Source organism: Poecilia mexicana, unplaced genomic scaffold (genome assembly GCF_051168715.1).
Source record: "Poecilia mexicana isolate PSO_F unplaced genomic scaffold, ASM5116871v1 scaffold_19, whole genome shotgun sequence".
Classification (NCBI taxonomy): domain Eukaryota; kingdom Metazoa; phylum Chordata; class Actinopteri; order Cyprinodontiformes; family Poeciliidae; genus Poecilia; species Poecilia mexicana.
In genome coordinates, this window is record NW_028263388.1 from 2570736 (window position 1) to 2590801 (window position 20066).

Sequence of the window (20066 nt, forward strand, 5' to 3'; positions counted from 1 at the left end):
GCTCATTATGGGTCCTGCACTTAAAAATACGACTTAATGTAGTAATTTTAGCAATATGTCTTGTTGATTTAGTGAAAGTAAAGTTTTGATAGATGGATTTCTATTTTTAGAGGCTCTGACTCAACCCTAACTCAAACTTCTTTTTATGGACTAAACTTGACATCTTCGGATGTCTTTTTTACAGTGTACTCACCCCCTCTGCACAGACACTCTTTTAAGCAACATTTTTTGACACTAAAACACGTTGAAAAGATAGACTTTATTGCTAACACGTGTAACCATAACATATACACTGATATGCCTTACTTTTTTCTTTATTTCTTTTTTTTGTCACTTTTAGAAATATTCAAGTAGACATCTTCCATATTTTTTTTTCTGGTAATATTCTGCTATTCTCTTTCCTTATGCTCTATACTCACAAATCGTTAAAATAATAAATAAAACATACAGATTTGCTTATTCCTACAATACTAAGTATTCAAAAAAAAGAAAAGCTGAGTTCACGCCTTTATATATATATATTTATATATATATATATATTTATATATCTTTAACCTCAACTTTTTTACAGTTTAATTAATATTGATATTAATATTATACAAAAACTCTAGGCAGCATTGCAGTGAAATAAACAGCATCATTGTTCAGTTGACAAAAAGGTCACCTCTTGGAGAAGTGTAGCATATTATGAATTCCTTCATCAATGTCTCATAAAAATATATTTATATAAAAAAGCTCTTCCTCGTGAAGTGCTCCTGGAGGAAAAAAACAAAACAATGTTTGAATATGGTCCAAGTTCAGTTAGAAAAAATAGCTGCATTTTTTTTCTCTCCCTTAAATATGTACATTGTTGGTATTTCACTTAAATGCCATATAAAAAAATAGATCTGCTATGGTGCCCACCTCTGTAGAGAGTTAACAGTGCAATTGAAACTGTATTTCCAGTCCGCTTCCTTGGAGTAAACTCAGCACGAACACTTGCACTCTGAGATGATTGGGTATTGCACCTGTATCCACGTACAGTATTTCTGTCTTAGAAAGCCCTGGCAGTACCACCGCAGGAACGTCTTGCTGATGGACTTGACGGGCTTGCAGGACATGCCCTCCGGGAAGGAGCAGGAGCGCTCGGAGGAGCAGTTCCCCTCCTTGATGTAGCGCGGCCAGAACCTCACGCCCAGGTCCTTCCAGGTGTACACCACGGGGCAGTACGTGTAGGTCCACAGAAGCTGCAGGAATTTCCTCCGCGCTTTCTTGCCCACTTTTAACCGCTTCCCGTAGGGGGTCTCCGTGAGGTCCAGCTTTTTAATGTCGTTGGGCATGTGGCCCGGCGGCTTCCACTGGACGTCCGGGGAGGTGAGGTTGACCGGCAGCGGCGCGCTGATGGCCATGAAGTTGGGGTCGAAGTGGCTGCCCAGCTTCTTCCGCAGCGGCTTCTCGGCCAAGTCCTGCTCCCGGGGGTCGTACTCCGGGTCCGGGTCCTCCTTCAGGTCGGGGACGGGGAGGTGCTCGCTGGGCAGCGGACGGAGGCGGAAGAAATGCTGGGAGACTCCGAGGTGAACGCACACCAGCGCGTAAACCAGGAGGGTCGGTGAGAGGCCCATTATTCCCTCCTTGGTGCCGGTTCTTTATTTTGGGTAAGGGGAAGGGGTGGGGGCGGGGGCAATAAGTAATCAGTTGTCTGCAAGACAAGGCGTCATAAGTTCAGACAAAGCTAGAGGCGGTTGTGTTGGGATGACATGAAGCTCAGATTTGCACAAAAAGCGCAAAACCTTCAGTATTCAAGCTGGCTCCTGCCTCACCCCGCTCCCTGGATTCACTTTGGGTTTCTCCGGGTTGTCATGGTTACCCTTTTTTGGGGGTGGGGGGGCACTGGAAGCAAAGGCGATGACAGCGGCCGAGAGGAGAGCAGCATGGAATGAATGAGGAGCAAAATCCAACTTTTGGCTGTCACCAGCTGGAGATGGGTGTTATTTTTACGCACGGCTCGCGCTTCACGTCGCCTGACGCGCCGATGTTTGCCAAAAAGTCCCGGAGCAGCGCGCGCAGTCCCGCGAACATGCGGTGTTTGGTTGCGGGGGTCCTCCCTGCAGTCACTGTCCGCAGTCTCAGCTCAACAGATAAGATCCATTCATATTTCCAGAGGATGTTCCAACTCGTAGATTATTCTTATTATTTTCTGGTTTCAGGTGAAACAGAAACAAACAAAAAGTCTTAAAAATGAGAGTTCAGAGTTCGTCTGAATGCAGCATTGCTGAATCCGCTCAGAAAAACCAACAATTGCAACTCATGACGAGACAATCCACAACAATCTGGAGCGCTTCGGGTTCCTGGGGGACCTCCACACCCCCTTCCTCCTGGCTCCTCTGCTCTCTGCTGCCGCTTACAGAAGCTCCTACCGGGTTTCTGCAGGAGTCTTTGCGCCGGAGCTTTTCACTGTGTGTGAGAGAGGAGTGTGCGTCTGCAGCGAGAGGAGCGCAGTCCCAAGTTAAATATCCGCCTCCGCCGGTACAAAGTGTCAGAGAGGCCTGCCCACCCCGGCCACTTTCACTCTGATTGACAGCCCGGGGGTTCGGGGATGGCGGGGGGGATATCAGCCGCTACGACACGCATCAGCAGGGTCCTAAAGCTCCGGTGTTTCAGGAAAAGAAACGACGTTTGAGGAACTTTCATCAGAAAGAAACGGCAACTCAAAGCTGCTTTCATCATCAGCAGCAGGCTAATGGTTTCAATGCGCTGTCAGGATCAGGAGAGAGAGCTTCAGGACGAACTTTCCCATGAAATTGATGGGAATCGTTTGGAGCATTCCACCTTTGTTCATCAGGATTTGGGTCTGCACAGGAATTGGCCCCGCTGAACCCCAGAGGTCACGAAATAGGCTCGTAATTAAGGGGCTATAAATGACCAGGGAGGACTTTCCCATAGCAAGCTGCGCTTTCTGCTTCTGTTTGACCAAAGTTTACGGCAACTTCAGGAAATCCCGCTGGTATATTTTGCGTCAAAATTCTTTTTACCTGTAATGTCCCCTGATTGGACCAGAATAAGGGGTTATTTTTGTCATTTTTGTCCCTTTCGGATGAGCAAACCAGACTTTTTGGAGGTTTTAGATGTTTCAACCCTCTGAGTTGTGTGTTGGGTTGGCTTGTTGTGGTCACTAGAGGGCGTCGATCCAGCATGAACTGCCTTCACATTTCTGCTCCTGTTTGACAACAGAAATGGCAAAGGACCAAAAATCTTACTCTAGTAAGAGTAGCTCTACTTCAACATAACTGTACGCAAGTAAACGTAAAAAGTAGACGCCAAAAGAAAGAGTGAGAAGTAGTAAAGTTTACTCAAGTACTGAGTTACTGATCAAATTATAAATCATTTAATATTTTAAAATTACATCATCAGATGGATTAAATTTAAAGATAAGTGGATTTTTTTTTGTATTTTAAGGATCTAAATGACAATAATTCACATAAGTAACAAAAAATAACAAAATCAGGCAAAAGAAAATTTTTCCAAATCAGTTTCTTTGAATAAAAAACTTATGAACTTTAGCAGAAGCTGCAGGTGTGTATTTGAGTCTGGTGTGTTTTTGGTTAAAACATGTTTGTTTTTCATTCAGTGGGTAGAAAATCCAGAAATTTAACTCAAGTAAGAGTAGAGAGTAATAATATTGGCGAAACAGTTCTAGTTCCACTGGCGCCGTTACCTAGCAACCCCAGCCAAGCCCAGCCCGTTACCTAGCAACCCCAGCCAAGCCCAGCCCGTTACCTAGCAACCCCAGCCAAGTCCAACCCGTCACCTAGCAACCCAGTTCTAGTTCCACTGGCAGATTATTTCGCTTACAACAAAACATTTTTCTCATGTTATAAGTGAAATTATCTGCCAGCGAAACTGGTGTCTTTTTTTGTCCATATTAAGAAATTATTCACTTAAATCAATCTCCAATATCTTGCTGAAAAGCTACTTGTTAGTTACTTTAGTCTTAATTTATGTGTACTAAAGTAACTCATGCACATGAATTAAGACTAAAGTATTGCTGCTCTTCATAATAAAATTATTCAAGTAAATGTAACTAGTTACTAATAAACTCTGAGAGCAAAGTGAAGGACTGACTCAATGTGAACCCGTTCACTTTCTTTGGTATAAAACTGCTAAAACATTTTATGCCAATTAATCCTATTAAGCCTATTAATACAAGTATTTTTGTCCTTTTGTGACATCACAGCCATGAATATCAGTGAACAAACGGCGCCATGTGGAAAGGTCAGGGGTCAAGTTAAAGCAGGTTTAAAACAATATCCCAGCATATACACATGATTGACCAGCAAAACTGCACAACGAGAACAACAACCAGAGAATCAGCCAAGATTATTCTGGTAACTCTGGAGGATCTGCACAGGTCAACAGCTCAGGTGTGAGGATCTTTTAGCAGTGGCTGCAACCAGAGTTGGGTAGCAACCAGTTACATTTACTCCATTATATTTACTTGAGTAACTTGGAAAAAATTAAGTATTCCTTACTTGAGTAAAACTTCTTGATTCTCAACCCACTGAATGATAAACAATAACAAAAAACATTTAAACAAAAATTCTCCTGCAGTTTTTGTTAAAGTTTCATAAGTTTTTTATTGATTTGGAAAAAAATTCATTTGCCTGATTTTATTTATTTTTGCTACTTATATGAATTATTGTCATTTTGGTCCTTAAAATATCAACATTTCCACTTAACTTTAAATATTGGTTTGACTTATGATGTTATTTGTAAATACTAAAGTTGATCAGTTACTCTGTACTTGAGTAAACTTTTTACCAAACACTTTTTTACTCTTACTAAGTGGTAGAGTTTTGGGAACTCTACCACTTCTGGCTGCAACTAACGATTATTAGTCTGTCATACAAAATCCCAATTAATGACAGAAATGTTTGTGATTTTAACATAACGAGTCGAGGCATACGAGGGGCATCGTCTGATCGTAGCTGAAGGGTAAATTAAGACGCATTACTAGTGAAATGAATCCGTAAGTTTCTGGTGACCCAACAACACGAGAGGACGCACACATTCATTATCTGATTAATTTTAAGCCCTGTGCCTCTGGTAGTTGGGGCATTTTTAAAAATATTTCTCTACATTCATAACTGCATGTCCCATCAGTTAAATGTAAACATATTTGGTAACCATGGAAACGTCTCACTCTGAGCTAGAAGCTGATAAAAAGGATTTGAACATTTTGAGTTGAGCAGGAAACGGCTTTAGTGGCCAGAAATCTTCATCAAAAGGATGTTGTATGGAGCTCTGGTAGTGCCAAAAAAAAAGTACATATTTTGGTGGTTTTAATATTTTTTTCTTTTGTGAAATGTGGCTAAATTTATTGTAATGTTTTGGGGTTTTTTTTTTTACACAAAATTAAAAAACTCGTTCAATAGGAGTCATATATAACAATTTCTTATTGTTTTACCATAATTGGACAGAAAAATAAAAGTGAATATTTTTTCTTAAAAAAACCCCCAAGAAAACAAGCAATAATAGACATGTAAAATTAAGTTTAGTAAATAAAAACCTCCAGTTTTGTTTATGGTGCCAACCTGTGCCAAAGCCAAACACCTAGGTATTTTTCGTTTTTTACTAAAACGTCTGTAAATTTGTTTTAATTTACCTCAGCTGTAACAATCTTTGCACAGGTAATGTCCACAGATGAATCTGTTGTTTCCAAATGTTTGTAACCTTATTTATGATATTACTAAAAACTTTATATGCTGCATAATGCAAAATAAATAAATAAATGAATCAAATCAAATCCAAATAATTTTGTCTTCCTTCGTCTTTCTGATTAAGTCTACCAACTGTTAGCTTCATTTTGGTACCAAAATTAGTTTGTAATTGTTGAAAAAAACTTAATTTAAACCCTTCTGGAAACCCTGTGGTGACCCCAACAACACCAGAGGACTCACATTGATAATCTGGTTAATAATTAGAGTCGTGATGGAGACAGGAGCCAGCGGGCGGCGGGGACAGTAAGGCTGAGCTGGCTACTGTAGGCCCGACTCTTCTCTTTGTCTCCTCCGCAGGTCTTAGGGTGACGTCCTGACAGAGAAGCCCCATGCAGGGAGAAACACTTCCCCTTTCTGTGTCTTCAGAGCAAATACTGCAGCAGCCCCGTCATAAGTCGACCCCCAATCCCCGGCTAATTAAAGACGAGGAGCAAAACGGGACGGTCAGGAGGAGTGGAGGATGGAAATGTGTGCAGAGACGAAGGTCGTGATGAGGAGGAGGGAACGATGGCGCGTCACAGGGCGTCTACAGACAGAAAAACTTTCTGCCAAAAAACTCTGAAAGTTTGAGATTAAAATGTGAAATTTTTGAGAAAAAAATTGGGAAAATTTTGGGTTTGAAAAGTCTAAACTTTTTCTGATTAATCTCAGAATGTCTGATTTTTCTTGTTGCAAATTTCTGACTTTTGGAGCTCAGAAATGTTCTTATTTTTTCTAAAAACAATGTGAGATTACTCTCAAAATATCTGAGTTTTTTTTTACTTTTGGATTTTTGGATTTAATTTTCTGTCCATTTTTTTAAAAAAATGTCTAAGATATTTCTTAAAATTTCAGATTTCTTTCTAGCAAATTTTGAACTTTTCAAACTCAGAAATTTCCATGTTTTTTTCTGAAATGTTCTGAGATTAATCTAAAAAAATTCTTGGAAAAACAAGAAAAATTCTGAATTTCAAAAGTTGAACATTTTTGACTTTTAAACTCATAAATTTCCCTATTTTTTTGTAAAAAAAAAAAAACAACAACCTTAGATTAATCTCATAATTCAGAATTTTTTATTTCAACATTTGGAGCTCATAGTTCCTTGTTTTTTCTAGAAAATACAAGGAATTTCTGAGTTTGAGAAATTGACATCTCAAATTTTTCCTTTTCTTTTCTAGAAACTTTTCAAGATCAATCTCAAAATTTCTGAGTTTTTTCTTGAAAATTTCCTTGTATTTTCTAAATAATTTCTGAGATAAATCTCAAAATTTCTTAAGTTTTTTTGTGGACATTTCCTCCTTTTTTCTCTGGCTGCAGACAGAGGTAGCGGTGGTAGTTTCTCTGTGGAATGGCTAATTAAATAACGACATTAAAGGGGCCTGGCTCGCTTTAACAAAGCTCTGATGAGGGGAATGCTGGGCTGGGGGTGGGACCCACGGCCGAGGCGAGAGGTTGGGCTGCTGCTGAAAATTGGGCTTGTATAACAAGGGGACTTAGCTCTTTGGTTCTGCAGTGATTGTTCACGCTCCCTTAGGCTTCAATAGGGCGCATGTGAGGGTGCGTCGGGGGGCTCCGGGGGTGCTAGCAGGTTTCCCTCAGGCACAGATTGGACCCCCTTCTTCTCATTTGTTCCTGAAAGCTGTGCACACATATAAACGCGGAAGGAGCGCGAACAGCCGCACACAAAGGGCTCAGCCCAAGGTCCAGACGGGAGCTTATCCTGCACAGGGGCACAGCGAGGGGCAGCGCTGGCCAGACTGGCTGGCTGTGCCCACTGGGGACGGCGAGAATGGCACAGAGGGGTGGATGGAGCCAGACCGCTTGGAGACGAGAGAGGAACGCAAACACAACACTGCTGGGAGTAAAGACAAGAAAAACACCTTCCCAATCAAAGCCGCTTCAACCACATCAACAGTTTTATGTTCAAAGCCTTGCATTCGCTTGGGCAGAGACCATGGAAAGTTAGCTGGAAGGATGATGGACTGTAACAGCAATTGTTATATGAATTTTTTTTATCATTCGTCTTTGCAAAATAAAGCAGGCGTAAGCCCATATTATTCAGAGAAAATGTCTTCAAAGTGCATCTTGGGAAGCTGAGATACCTTTGCACAAACTACTCCACATGCTTCACGGAGCGCCATTTAATTTCTTTGGCTGATTGGCGCAACCCCCAAAAGCAGTGATAAGGAAGACCTTTAATCTTACCTTCTGTGGTATCCATTATGCATATCAATACATACTAAAGGGGATCTATTATGCAAAATTCACATTTCGTAGGTTTTGTACTTCCATTTGGGTCTCAACTGTGTCTAAGTCTAAGTGCTTAAAAACTCACCTAGATGTTTTTTGTTGTCTGGAAAATGAGCCGTTTCAAAAACCTCCTGTTTGTTGGGTACTGCGCCGTTACCTGGCAACCCCAACAGAGCTCCAGCACGTTTGGTCAGCTGGTTTTATCGCTGTATTTGCTGTACAACGGCTGCTGGAAAAGACAAGTGTTTTGTTATTGACTTAAACCACTTGCGGCTTTCTAGTTGGTTGTGCAGGAGACTCCACTTATGCTTTTCAAAGACATACAGTTGTATAATTGCACAGCAGTGTGCAGCCATTTTGACGTGCAGTTAATATTTTAAGATTCACTCTTAAAATATAAATTTTAAGCTAAAGTATAAATCCGAAGCTGATACCGACTTGGCATGATTATCGATATTTTGGATCGGTCCACCCACTTCTGCTCTGCATGTGCGAGCTTCTGCACGAGTCTGGAAAGAATCTTCCTTTTTCTGGAGACAAGACAGAAAGTTTCCTTTTCTTAAACTGTAAAAACTGCAGAAGCTTAAAATTCCTATTTCTAAGATTAGACCCTGTTTATCACTTTAGTGAAACGCAGCATGAAAACCAGGTCAAATGTTCAGACACGTAAAAAAATAAACAAATCCAGCTTCCTAGCACAACATTTGCATCTTGCCTTACATGAGATGCCATGACAATTTAAAACAGAAGATCTCACAATTCAAATTAACAGTTTTCCACCAATATTGCATTTATTTTATTCCCTGCTGCCTTGCCATCGTCTCCAGTCTTCCTCTCTTCTGCATTGTTGACTCCGTCTCTGAGGCTTAACCCGAAGCAGATGGTTTGGGAAACATGTCAAAAATCTGTCTCCTGTTAGCACAACTTTTGAAGCCCCCCTTCATTTTTTTTCTCTTCTCTGAAATTCATCATAAAGTTATTTTTGCATATGCCCAGTAAACGGTATCAAAGCGGCATTTTTTCCCTTGGAGAAGAAAAGAAAACAGGACTAAGTGTGGAGGTTGTCTCTGCTGTAGAAAGTCAGAGTATGGCTCTACATCCTCGGCTCCTTTCACAACATTCCTCCCATCATGGAAAAAAAACACTGCGTGATGCATGATCAAAAGCTGTGATTAATGGTGATAATATTGCAGACAGCATTTTGGATGTGTGATGTGATAGTCGGGCTCACTTTGAACTCGGAGCGTGAGGCGTTCAAACAGAACCAGACAGCCTGACTGCAGCACAAACAGTCAATAAATAAAACAGTCGTGTTGGATTAGATGTAGGTGCAACAAAAGCTGCAGCGCCAGAGTTTCTGCTCACACTGAGGCGAGCCTGGTGTCATCTGGACAACAAAAAATTATTTTGTTTGTTTTCTACTGAACAATAAAGTAAACGCATAATAAAGTTTTTTTACTGTTTGAATTTTTGACTCTTCAAACTCTGAACATTTCCACGTTTTTTTCTAGAATTTCATTTTAGATTAATCCCAAAATTTCTATTTTTTTTCAGGAAATATTTGACTTTTGAAATTCAGAAAGTTCCAAAAAAAATTTCTAGAATTTTTTTTATTATTCTAAAAATTTTCTAATTTTTTTTTGCAGAAAAGTTTTGACTATTTAAATTAAGAAATTTCCAAGTTTTTTCTAGAAATGTTTTGAGATTAATCTTAAAAAATGTTGAGGGTTTTTTCTAGCAAATCTTTGACTTTTCAAATTCTGATTTTTTTTTACTATCTACCGTTGCCCTAACATGCAGTTGTATGAATATCCTTAAAGGGCCGGTTGCAGTAGAAACTGTCAATAAAATTCCCCAATAACAAACTGTTAAAACGTAGCTGCCTCTGCAGTCAATAAGTACTTCTTAAAATTAAATAATATTTATTTTCACTTTTGATGTAATTTAGGAATACAACTTTTATGTTAAAAGTTCTAAGGACCACAAATAAGCTTATGGCGGACCAGATTTGGCCCGCGGGCCTTTAGTTTGACCCATCCAATCTAAATTGTAGATTAGAAAAGCTTAATTATCTAAAGATCATTTCTAACATTTTCCATGTGAGGAAGATTTCAATTTGTCAGAACAAACTTATCTCTTGTTAAACAAATTAAATGTCTTCATTACCGCATAAAATCAGTCCAGGGGCCACAAATGGCCCCTGAGCCACACTTTTGACTCCCCTGGTCTACACCATGATGCTCTTGAATTATTAAAACCAAATGTTTTATGGTCTTTATGGTCAGAGAAGACAAAATTTGAGTAATTTGGACTAAAATATATATTTGGAAAACACTGCAGCAGCTCTACGGTATGGTAGTGGCGGCATCATGCTGTGGGAATGTTTCACCACCAGAGGAAGAAATGGATTGTTCAAAACGGGTCCAGTAGTGAAAACAGAAAGCTGACTCCATTTTTTCAGCTGGATGGAGACTTGGACACAGTTGGGGTTTCCAAAAGTCCAACGATCCCAAAAACATCAAACCTGGAAGAAAATCGGGCTACCATTAATCCTCCGTAATGGCCGTCCTAATGCCTCATGGTCGGCTCTGTTGAAAGTTTATTGGCTATGCTTAAAATGTGTGTAACTGCAGGAAACGGACAATTTAAATTAACTCTTCCAAATCAAATGAAACGAGGGGTGAAGTGCATTATGGGGCCAAAACTCGCTAAGAGACCAAATATTGAATTTGTGTATATGGAAACTTGCGCCTGTTTGTTTGGCTCTGTGTGATTTACAGAATCTATTAGTTGGTGATTTCAGTTTTCACTTTTAAAGTTCAGACATGTTGTTTGACAATTAATGGCTCAGTTTGGTCAAGATGACGAAATGTAAACTTCTGAATGGATCTGTAGAATTGTTTACAAATTATATTTTTTCTTTTCAACTCAGAGTTTTTATCAGCAGTTACAAACTAGTTCAATAATCTTGGTATCAGAATTAAGCTTGAACTGTAAGTATCACAGCTGCTGCTACAGTTTCAGAGAAAATGAGGATGAAACATGAAATAATTTGGATTTTTTTTGTTCAACATATTTTTTGTACTGCACAGAATATGAATCTTTTAAAAATATAAATGTTGATGCTTGTAAGGTAAGCTAAAGCGGATTTACAGAAATTATAATGAAACAATTCTTAGGTGTTTTGCATTTAGTTGGAGCCATCAACAAAACTGGAGATTTCCTGTTTTGTCCCCCTTAATAAATGTATTTTTAAATGTATGAAATTGTTTTTTTTTTAAATACAAACATTTAATTTTTATCCACTGTGGAAAAAGAAAATTTACTGGAAACAAAAACAATTAAAACCAAAATCAACACTGTTTTTGGCACTACAAGAGCTCCGTACAATGTCATTTAGATGAAGTGACGTTTGTCCTGCAGTCCAAATGCTTCCTACTCAATTCAAAATGCTCAAATGATTATCAGCTTCTAGCTGAGTCTGACGTTGCCATGGTTACCAATTATGTTTAACTGATCAGAGGCGGAGTGATGAATTTAGGGAAAAAAGTTTAAATCTTCCCTCATTTCTGGGTTGTGGAGCTTAAGTTTTAAAATTATTGGTCTGATGTAATATTGTAATTTTAAAGGCCATGTTTTTGTTAAGTGAATGCAGAAAATTATCATAATTAACAGAAATAAAGCTTTTCAAACAACAATCTGTGCATAACTGACAAAGTTCCTGAAATAAATTGACTTTTCAATAATATAATTTATAGAAAATAAAGAAATGTTTGTCAAATGAAATGTTTTCAGTCCTGATTTAAAGGAAGCAGCAGCTTAAAGTCTGAAAACCTTCATGACAAACTTAAAAAAACCATTTTGTTCGCAAGCAGCATGAAAACAAGACAGAAGTACAGTATTATGGAAGAATCTAGAAAAACTTCAAAAGCCCAGCAGTTAGTTTAGCGAAGCATAACGTGTACTTTTACTTCTGTTTATGAACTGGTGTTACTTAAAGCCTGCTTTAATTAGTTTTAGAGTCATTCCCCATCTTTTCTCAGAGAAAAACTCCCTTTTAATCAAACCTGCCAACTTCCAAATTAGCAAACTTCTGCAACTTAACAGCATTCCAGACTGATTTAATCATTTGCATCTTAAAAAGTTAAAACAAAAACAAGAATGTTGTCAGCTCAAAGCGTCCCGTGGTTTTCTTTCTTTTTTTCTCTCCTCCCTCTTTTATTTGTTTCAAATCCCCTGGAAGAGCGGACTGGAAGCCGGTGCCCCAGCAGCGCCTTTTCTCTTTGCCTCCTCTTCCTCCTCTTCCTCCTTCTTCTCCTCCTCCTCCTTTCTTCTTTGCCCGTTTCTCAGATCTGGGAGGAATGAGGGTGGAATTAAATTGATCACCGCTTTCCGGAAGACGACTCAGAAAATAAAAAACATTTTAAAAAAGTGCCAGGAGGGGTGATTCCTGTGCTGGTGTGACATCATTGGCCTGGTGCCTAATTCCCACCACTCACAATAAGGTCACTGTTGCTTTCTTAGTGGCACATCCTCCGAGAGCGGAATATACGGGAAAACATTGAGAACAAAACTCACATCTTTAGATCAGTGGCGTCCAAACTGTTTTTTCTCGTGTTGTGGTCCCTTTTTTTTTTTTTTATTAATTTTTATTACTAAATGCAAAAATCAATACGACATTTATTATCTGCTCAAATAATAAACTAAAACATGGTAGATTTTATTGAAGCAAACCTTTCAAAAATACAAAGTCTTACCAAGTATTTTTATCTAATTTCTTGTGGAAATATCTTAGTCCACTTAAAATAAGACAAAGCTAATTACAAGATTTTCAGCAAGACGTAGGAGCTTGTTTGTCTTAAGTCAATAATTCCTTAATATTACTTTTAAAAAGTACTAGATATAGATCATATTTGTGGTCCTATAATATGCAAAATAATGAAAAACACAAATGTAAAAAAAACCTGGACAATGAATAAAAAACTTTTGTTGGATAAAACTCTTTGAAATGTTAAAATGAGGACATTTTATGCAAATTTCATATTTTTTTCATGTCTTTTTGCTTCAATTTGAGTTCCTACTGTTTCTAAAAACAGTCAAAACGCTTAAAAAATAAAATAAAAACATCCATCCGGTTTTTGGCTGTAAGTTGATGTTTTATGATGTCTGGAAAATTAGTTGTTTCAAAAACCTCTGGACCATAAAGTGATAAGCAGGAACTGCCCGTTACCTAGTAATCTGTATGTAGCCCGCTGTACAATGGCTGCTGGAAAGGACAAGTGTTTTGTTGTTAACTTACCATCCAGAAACCACTTGCTGCATTCTTGCTGGTTGTGCAGGAGGCTCTACTTCTGCTTTTCAAAGGTGTACAGTTGTATAATTGTGTTTGCAGCCATTTTGACATGTGTAAATGTTGAGTTTGGGGGTCGTGGCCAGCAGCAACTTATTTGGATTTAAAGCCTAAAGCAGCTCATTCTGAAACTGAGCTAAGAATAGGCTGAACTGAGTAAAATAAAAAAAATTTAAGAATTATTTTGTGCCAAACATCTGTCCTAACGTGTACCTGTGTTGATAGGCCATATTTGACTAATTCCAGAATTGGGGTTGGAGGGCCACATAACGGCCCCCGTGCCGCACTTTGGACACCTCTGCTTTAGACGGAGGAGCGGCAAGTTGAAGATGTGACAGCGAGACACATTATATCGGTTTATTTGGACAGTTAAGTCATGTGTTTTCACTACTCACATCTCCTAAAGATCTAATCTGTCATCCTAATCTGCTCCCTCATCAGTGAAGGCATTGCTGCCCCCCGCCCCCCAGCTTTACGCTCCAAACTGGGATGGAAAAGTAACATAAATGGAATAAAGACTTCAGACGAAAACAATTTGGTTACATCAAACTCCTCGGTTCCACTTGAAAGAATCAATTTTAAAACACAACTGTGTCAGGACGTTCTTTTTTATCGCTAACTAAAAAGTAATTTGATGTAAAATGTGACCACATGTCTTTCAGATGCTTTGTCCAACTTAGGTAAACCCAAACCACAAGTGACTGGCATTATGTTCATTCTCCCAACCGCTAAGCCATTGTGTTGCCACAGGCCATCTTGTCGAAATGAAACAGTTTGCCCGCAGCCACCGACCACAACAGATGTTCCCTTGCTAGACGCTCTCCTCGGCATGTGTGTTCTGTTGAGTCTATAGCCAAGATCCTCTCAGACTGGCACTGCGCAAGAAAAACAAAAAACCCAGGGAACGTCGGCCATTCTCTCCAGTCTGCGACAGAATTCAGTTGGAAACAGTAATTAGTTACTAATTACTGATTACTTCCCCAGCAAAGTACTCCAATTACCTTACCCATTACCTTTTTACAAAAGTAATTACTTTATTTACTTAAAACAACAACAACAAAATGGTGCACAAACTGCTTTAAATGAGATGCCGTTCAGACTCATTCTGTTCTTTCTGCATGGAAGAAGTCTGTTCCCCCACACAGATTTTAAAAATGGTGACAATCTTCTCAGATTATAGTCAGAATTCAGATTTATTTTTTCAAAATTCTGAGTTGTATCACAGAATTTTTGCTTTATTTTCAGAATTCAGATTCTTTTTCAGAATTCTGACTTTCTTGTCAGAATTTTAAATACTGACATTACTCTTAAAATTATTACTTTTTTCTCAGAATTCTGACTTTCTTTTGATCTCAGAAGATTAAACGCAGATTTCTGAGAAAAAAGTGTGGATTCCTTTTTTCTGGGTTCTTCCTCAGTTTCTGCGGCTTACTTTGTTCTAAAAATGGAGATTTCTGCGTTTTGCTCCCGCTTCTGCTTCTAATGCTGGTTACACTTGACTGCTTGTTAAACCGAGTTTTAAAAAATTGAGTGTTTACGAACGGAGTCTGGTCCAACAACCTCCACAAGTTGCATGTACAGAATGAGCAAAGACAGAATGGATCCAGCCACCCTCCCAATAATCAAGCATGTCGACAAATGGCAGGTTGGTCCTCTGGTGCCCTCAGGCCCCATGGCGTGTTTGCGGAACATGCAGAAGGGTAAGAGGGGACGACCTGCCAAGATGCCAGAAGGACTGGGGAGGCTTTGGGAAATGCCTCGCCCCTGTGTGAGCGCGCACTGCCGGCGAGGGGGTGGACGACCTTCTTGGGAACTGGACGGAGGGACACAGTTTGACAGCAGACGGAGTGTGGGTTTAGAGAGATAGTTTGTCCAAGGGATGTTCCAGATGTTGACTCACGCTGGTTTGCTAATCGGGAGCCACAAGCCCCTGGAGCCATGTGTAAACGGGAGCGTCTGCCTTTCTGTGTGACCCCAAAGAGTTTGGGCTTTGACATGCAATCCGAGTCTGATCCTTCGGGTGGTTAGTCCACTTTTATTGACCTCTTCTCTGTTTGTCTAGAAAGTTCTGTTTATTTGTTTGTTGAGGTGCGAATGTGTAATCGAACTCTGATGCGGATCAAACATGAGCCTACAGATCTTGGTCTCGGTTCGGTGGAAGTGAACTCTGGTGCGGTTTGAATGCGTATGTGAACACTAAGTGAACTGACGACTGCCCCAAAAGCAGGAAGTTGACTACAGCGCAGGGCATTCTGGGTAAATGCAACCAAAACCAAGAGTCTATCGTGAGCAAAAGAGAAATCCTCCAACTGCTAAAATCTGACACCACTCCATTTTTGTTTACATTTCCTGAAGAAGGAAGTTGCACTCCTGTCTTTTTCTGAAGTTTTTTTTTGTCATTTCCTTCAGTGGTCCTTGGTGTAGCACCCCCACAGGCGAGGAGGGACATGTTTGGGTCATTTGACTCAGTGCAGTGTGAACACAAACCACAGCAACTGAAAATGTGACAAATGTTGCAGTTTTGGCCCCCAAAATGAACAAAGTCTACCGCACTATCAGGTGTGAAAGACCCTTAGTCTTTCTTTGCATGTTGAAAAACAAATGTGGACACCAGTGATTTATTTTGAATCTTCTTAAACCTTCAAAGCTTTAACCAAACTACCACTGTTAATTAGTGAAGGAAGGGAACACCCTCGACAAATTGCTAACCCAATCAGTGGGCAACGAAGTTACACTCAGGACAAACAGAGATGTGGACAAGTGGTAATTTAGAATGTCAAATTTTGTAATTTATCATCCAGAGGGGTTAAGCTGTTTTGTTAGACCTTAAAAGACACACTTTGCCTCTGTTTTCTGACAAAAGCTAAAACTGCTGGCCCAGGCACGGTGACTTCCATGCACTAAGCGCTACCCACACGAGGAGCAGCAGGCTGGGGCTGTTAAATGCATTTACACTCCAATAACTTTCACAAGTTGCAGGGACCATGGAGAGAGAGCGAGAGTGACGGCAAACTGCGTGGCCAAGTGGATCAACAAGGAGCTATTGATACCAGAGATATGTGCTGATGTTGGATAACAATGACTGTTTGTGCTCATAACCTTTAGCTTTGGCTATTTCAGGGGTCAGACAACAAGAGTCCATTCTGCCCACAAAAAGTTTGCGCTAAGACATCTCTGAATGTTGTTATTGATACGTGATCCTGTGGAAAGTTTTCCAGATTCAATGTTTTCCTCATTTATTTCCCCTTAACATTCCACACAAGACCTCCAAGAATAACTTTTTGTGTTATTATTATTGATGCTTAAAGAAGAAGACAAAAAGTTTCTTACATAAAATATTAAATCTTTCACTTAGGATTTATTTTTAACTAATTTGCAGTATTTTGAAATTATAAATCCAAAGAAAAAAAATCTCTTATGTTCATTATTTTGCAGGATGATTTGTAGCCGCATCATTGCTTTCAGGTCTGTTGGGGATTTCTAGCCGTGTTTCCACAACAAGTGTGTGCAAAACTTTGACAATATTCCACTAATGTTGAGAAAACACAAATTTGAAACTCTGATGTTACTGTAAAATAAGAAACTGAATTAAAAATCACATGTAAATACACTTTTTCAGGCTGTAAGTTATTAAAAAACTTGCCACGCCATCAATCTCTAACTACTTCCTGTTGTTCTTCTTCGTGGTTTGCACCAGTGACAACATCCTGTTGTCGATCATGTGACTTGTGATGCAAAAAAATGTTTCAATTGCAGTTTTGCAAAATAAACCGATTTCAATACAGCCAAAAAAACCCACTTCATCCTAGAGTCAAAACTTTTTATTAAAAAATCAAGTTTTTTCAAAATTGGTGTGTTTCCATTAATCATATTTACAATTGAAACATCAAATTGTGCAAATATATAGTCAATGAAAATGCAACTATTGATGTAAAATGTTGTTTTTTGTAGGTAATAGGCTGCAAAAACAATTGCGAAATCCTGGAGGGACTGAAAAGATGTTCAATATTGTTTAATTTTAAGAATTCATTAATATCTTAAAATGTTTTATCAATACATTCTAACACAACCGGCCCTTTAAGAGCATTCATGATCTAGATTCGGCCCCAAATGAAAATGAGTTTGACACTGCTGATAGACTGTTCTCTGGAGAAAGGACATTCCAGTTTTCTTCTACACCATTTCCTGTAAATATTATTCTAAGAGTGCTTTGGATGTCTAGTAAAGCTAATGCTTGTTGAAAATAAACCCGTAACAGTAGAAAGAGAGTGAACCAGATTTCGGGGTATTAGGAATCGCTCACTGTCAGTCCTGTAACAGTGTGTGTGCATGCATGAATGTGTGTTTGTGTGAGTGGTGTAATTACAGCCAGGTCTCCGGCATGGAGCCCAGGAGAAGTATCGTCAGTTTGTCTGTGGCATGTGGTGGCTGTGCAACCTCTCTTCCCCTCTGCTGTCTGGTGACTCTCATGTTGACTCACTCCTTACTAATGAATTAATACTGATCTCAACTGGTGGGTTTTTATTATCAATACAAAGTCCCCACAAGTCTGAACTGGAAGCCAGCCGCACATTACTAGGCAAACGTAACTTGGTTTATATTTCTATTTGTGTAATTACCCAAAATGTGAAATATTTAATTTCCCCTTGAAATCAATAAAGTGCATTTGAATTTTAATGTCTTTTTTAAATGCGTTTGTTTGTTCATACCTGACTGTTTCTGTGTCTATCATTGCGGGTTTGGTCCTCCAGCTCTGCCTCACTTTCTTCTACATGGTAACTCCTTCTAAATGTATATTGTTCAAATGTGTGTTTTTTTCTTTCTATATTAATGATAAGTGTTTGAATAGTTTCACTTAAGTCGCTATTACACCATTATAACATTGGTTTTGTTGTGACCACGATGTGCAATGCATGCTAACCCTGTTACTTTTAGTGTTATCATAATAGATCGGGCTGGAGGTCTGTACCACATGCTACGTGCTAAACGGAAACCGCCTCCGGATCCAGACTTGTTTACAAAACAGCACATAACGCGGAAGTCCACCGCTCACACAAGCGCATGCGCAATGCATAGCGGACTAAAGGCTTGTAGGAGACCATGAACACCACGGAGGAGCTTCGCGGCCTGAAATCCATACAATCAACGTTTCAACGGTTTTGTAAAGGACATACGTACACTTGGTGTGAATAACAAGGTTCCGGTGACTGGCAGAGTAAGTACGAAGTAACATACACGTTGGCTACATGTCCGTCTTTGCTAGCAGATAAATACTAGATTAGCTTAGCTAATTTAGCTAGTTCGGGAGTAAGTACTACAGTAAATATCAGTGGTATTTATCTTAGTAGGTGGGTAGAGTACTTAAGTAGCTGTCATGTATTTTAATTGTTTATAAGTTAGGTAGGAACCAAGCTAGAGATAGTTTTAACTTTGTGGCTTGTATATTGTTGTCATAGTAACTGCCTGCTAAGATGGCTGTCAGTTGCAAAGTTCACGGACGTGTGACGTCACATAGGAACTATGTATAAGTGGTAAAAACATGTTAGAACTGATGTGTTTCTGACATTTTGATCCACCTGACCAGATGCCAGGAGCTTGGTAGCTACCCATATCCAGAGTTGGGTAGTAACTAGTTACATTTACTCTGTTACATTCACTTGAGTAATTTTATTAAGTATTGAGTAAAGTTTTTGGGATCTCTTCCCACCTTTGCATGTGTCCACATCATTGCTCTGCACACTTGTACATATTTTGCTAGCAGCTCTTGAACTGTGTGCCAGAAGTGAATCTGCACAGTTTTGCTTGTCATTGCTTGTGTACACAGTGTATGAGCTTAACGGGCTGAAATCAGTGACTCTGGGATTTGTCAAGGCAATGCAAACCCTGAAGATGAACATTGTGCTTCAGAACGCTATTGCAAGTCGGTTAGCAAAACAAGAATCAGGCTGTTGGTAACGGTGTGACCTTTAAAGTAAAAATCAATTTATTCTCTTAGACGCTCTATAAAAACATATTTCATTACTTTTCATTTTCTGTTTTGTTCTGGTTTGTCACTCAGTTTCTAAGCTAGCGGTTTCCAACTTTTGTAAATCCCGCCGTCTCTGTTATGTTTACAGACAAATTAGCTCGACTAGAACAAGAGGAAGCCATGAATAAACTGGCAAAAACAACTTGGAAAAACAATCTCAGTCGCTCTGTTCAATACTCCCGTCCTTCACTTCCGACGTCCATCATGGCGCCTCCAATGATTTAGTGACGTAGCTGCAAAGGGTCAATAAATGGCACTCACTTCCGGTTTGTAAGAAAAGCATAGCTGTTGTGGTTTTTTCTTCTCAAATTGCTTTTAAAGTATTTTGTGTTTTATAATTTACATTTTTTTTGTTTTTAAATGTCTTCAGCTTGGTCAACTCACCCTACACACACACACGCACGCACACACACGCACGCACGCACGCACGCACGCACGCACGCACACACACACACACACACACACACACACACACACACACACACACACACACACACACACACACACACACACATGTTCACCCTGCATCCAGGAGGATTTATTTGACCCCTTATTGCCATCGGTGGGCCTGTGGTGGAGATGAAAGCATGCCTTCCCAGTGTGGCCCCAGTTTCTATAGCTATGGACACAGACTCACACTGGTCGGACACAATGGAGAGGCCCTGCCACTCGCCCCTGCCAGAGCCCTCCGCTTACCCCGTCC

At 39.5% G+C, this 20066-nt stretch overlaps 1 protein-coding gene across 1 annotated transcript; it reads right to left on the bottom strand.

The window, feature by feature from the left end:
* Nucleotides 1-240: 240 nt before the first annotated feature.
* nog2 (noggin 2) lies at nt 241-2501 on the bottom strand. The gene has a single exon (XM_015000639.2). The coding sequence runs from the start codon at nt 1599-1601 to the stop codon at nt 966-968; it is 636 nt and encodes a 211-aa protein (XP_014856125.1). The 5' UTR covers nt 1602-2501; the 3' UTR covers nt 241-965.
* Nucleotides 2502-20066: the final 17565 nt, after the last annotated feature.

What these genes read in the sequence shown, in the direction of transcription:
- nog2 (XM_015000639.2), bottom strand. Translation starts at nt 1,601, where the DNA reads ATGGGCCTCTCACCGACCCTCCTGGTTTACGCGCTGGTGTGCGTTCAC.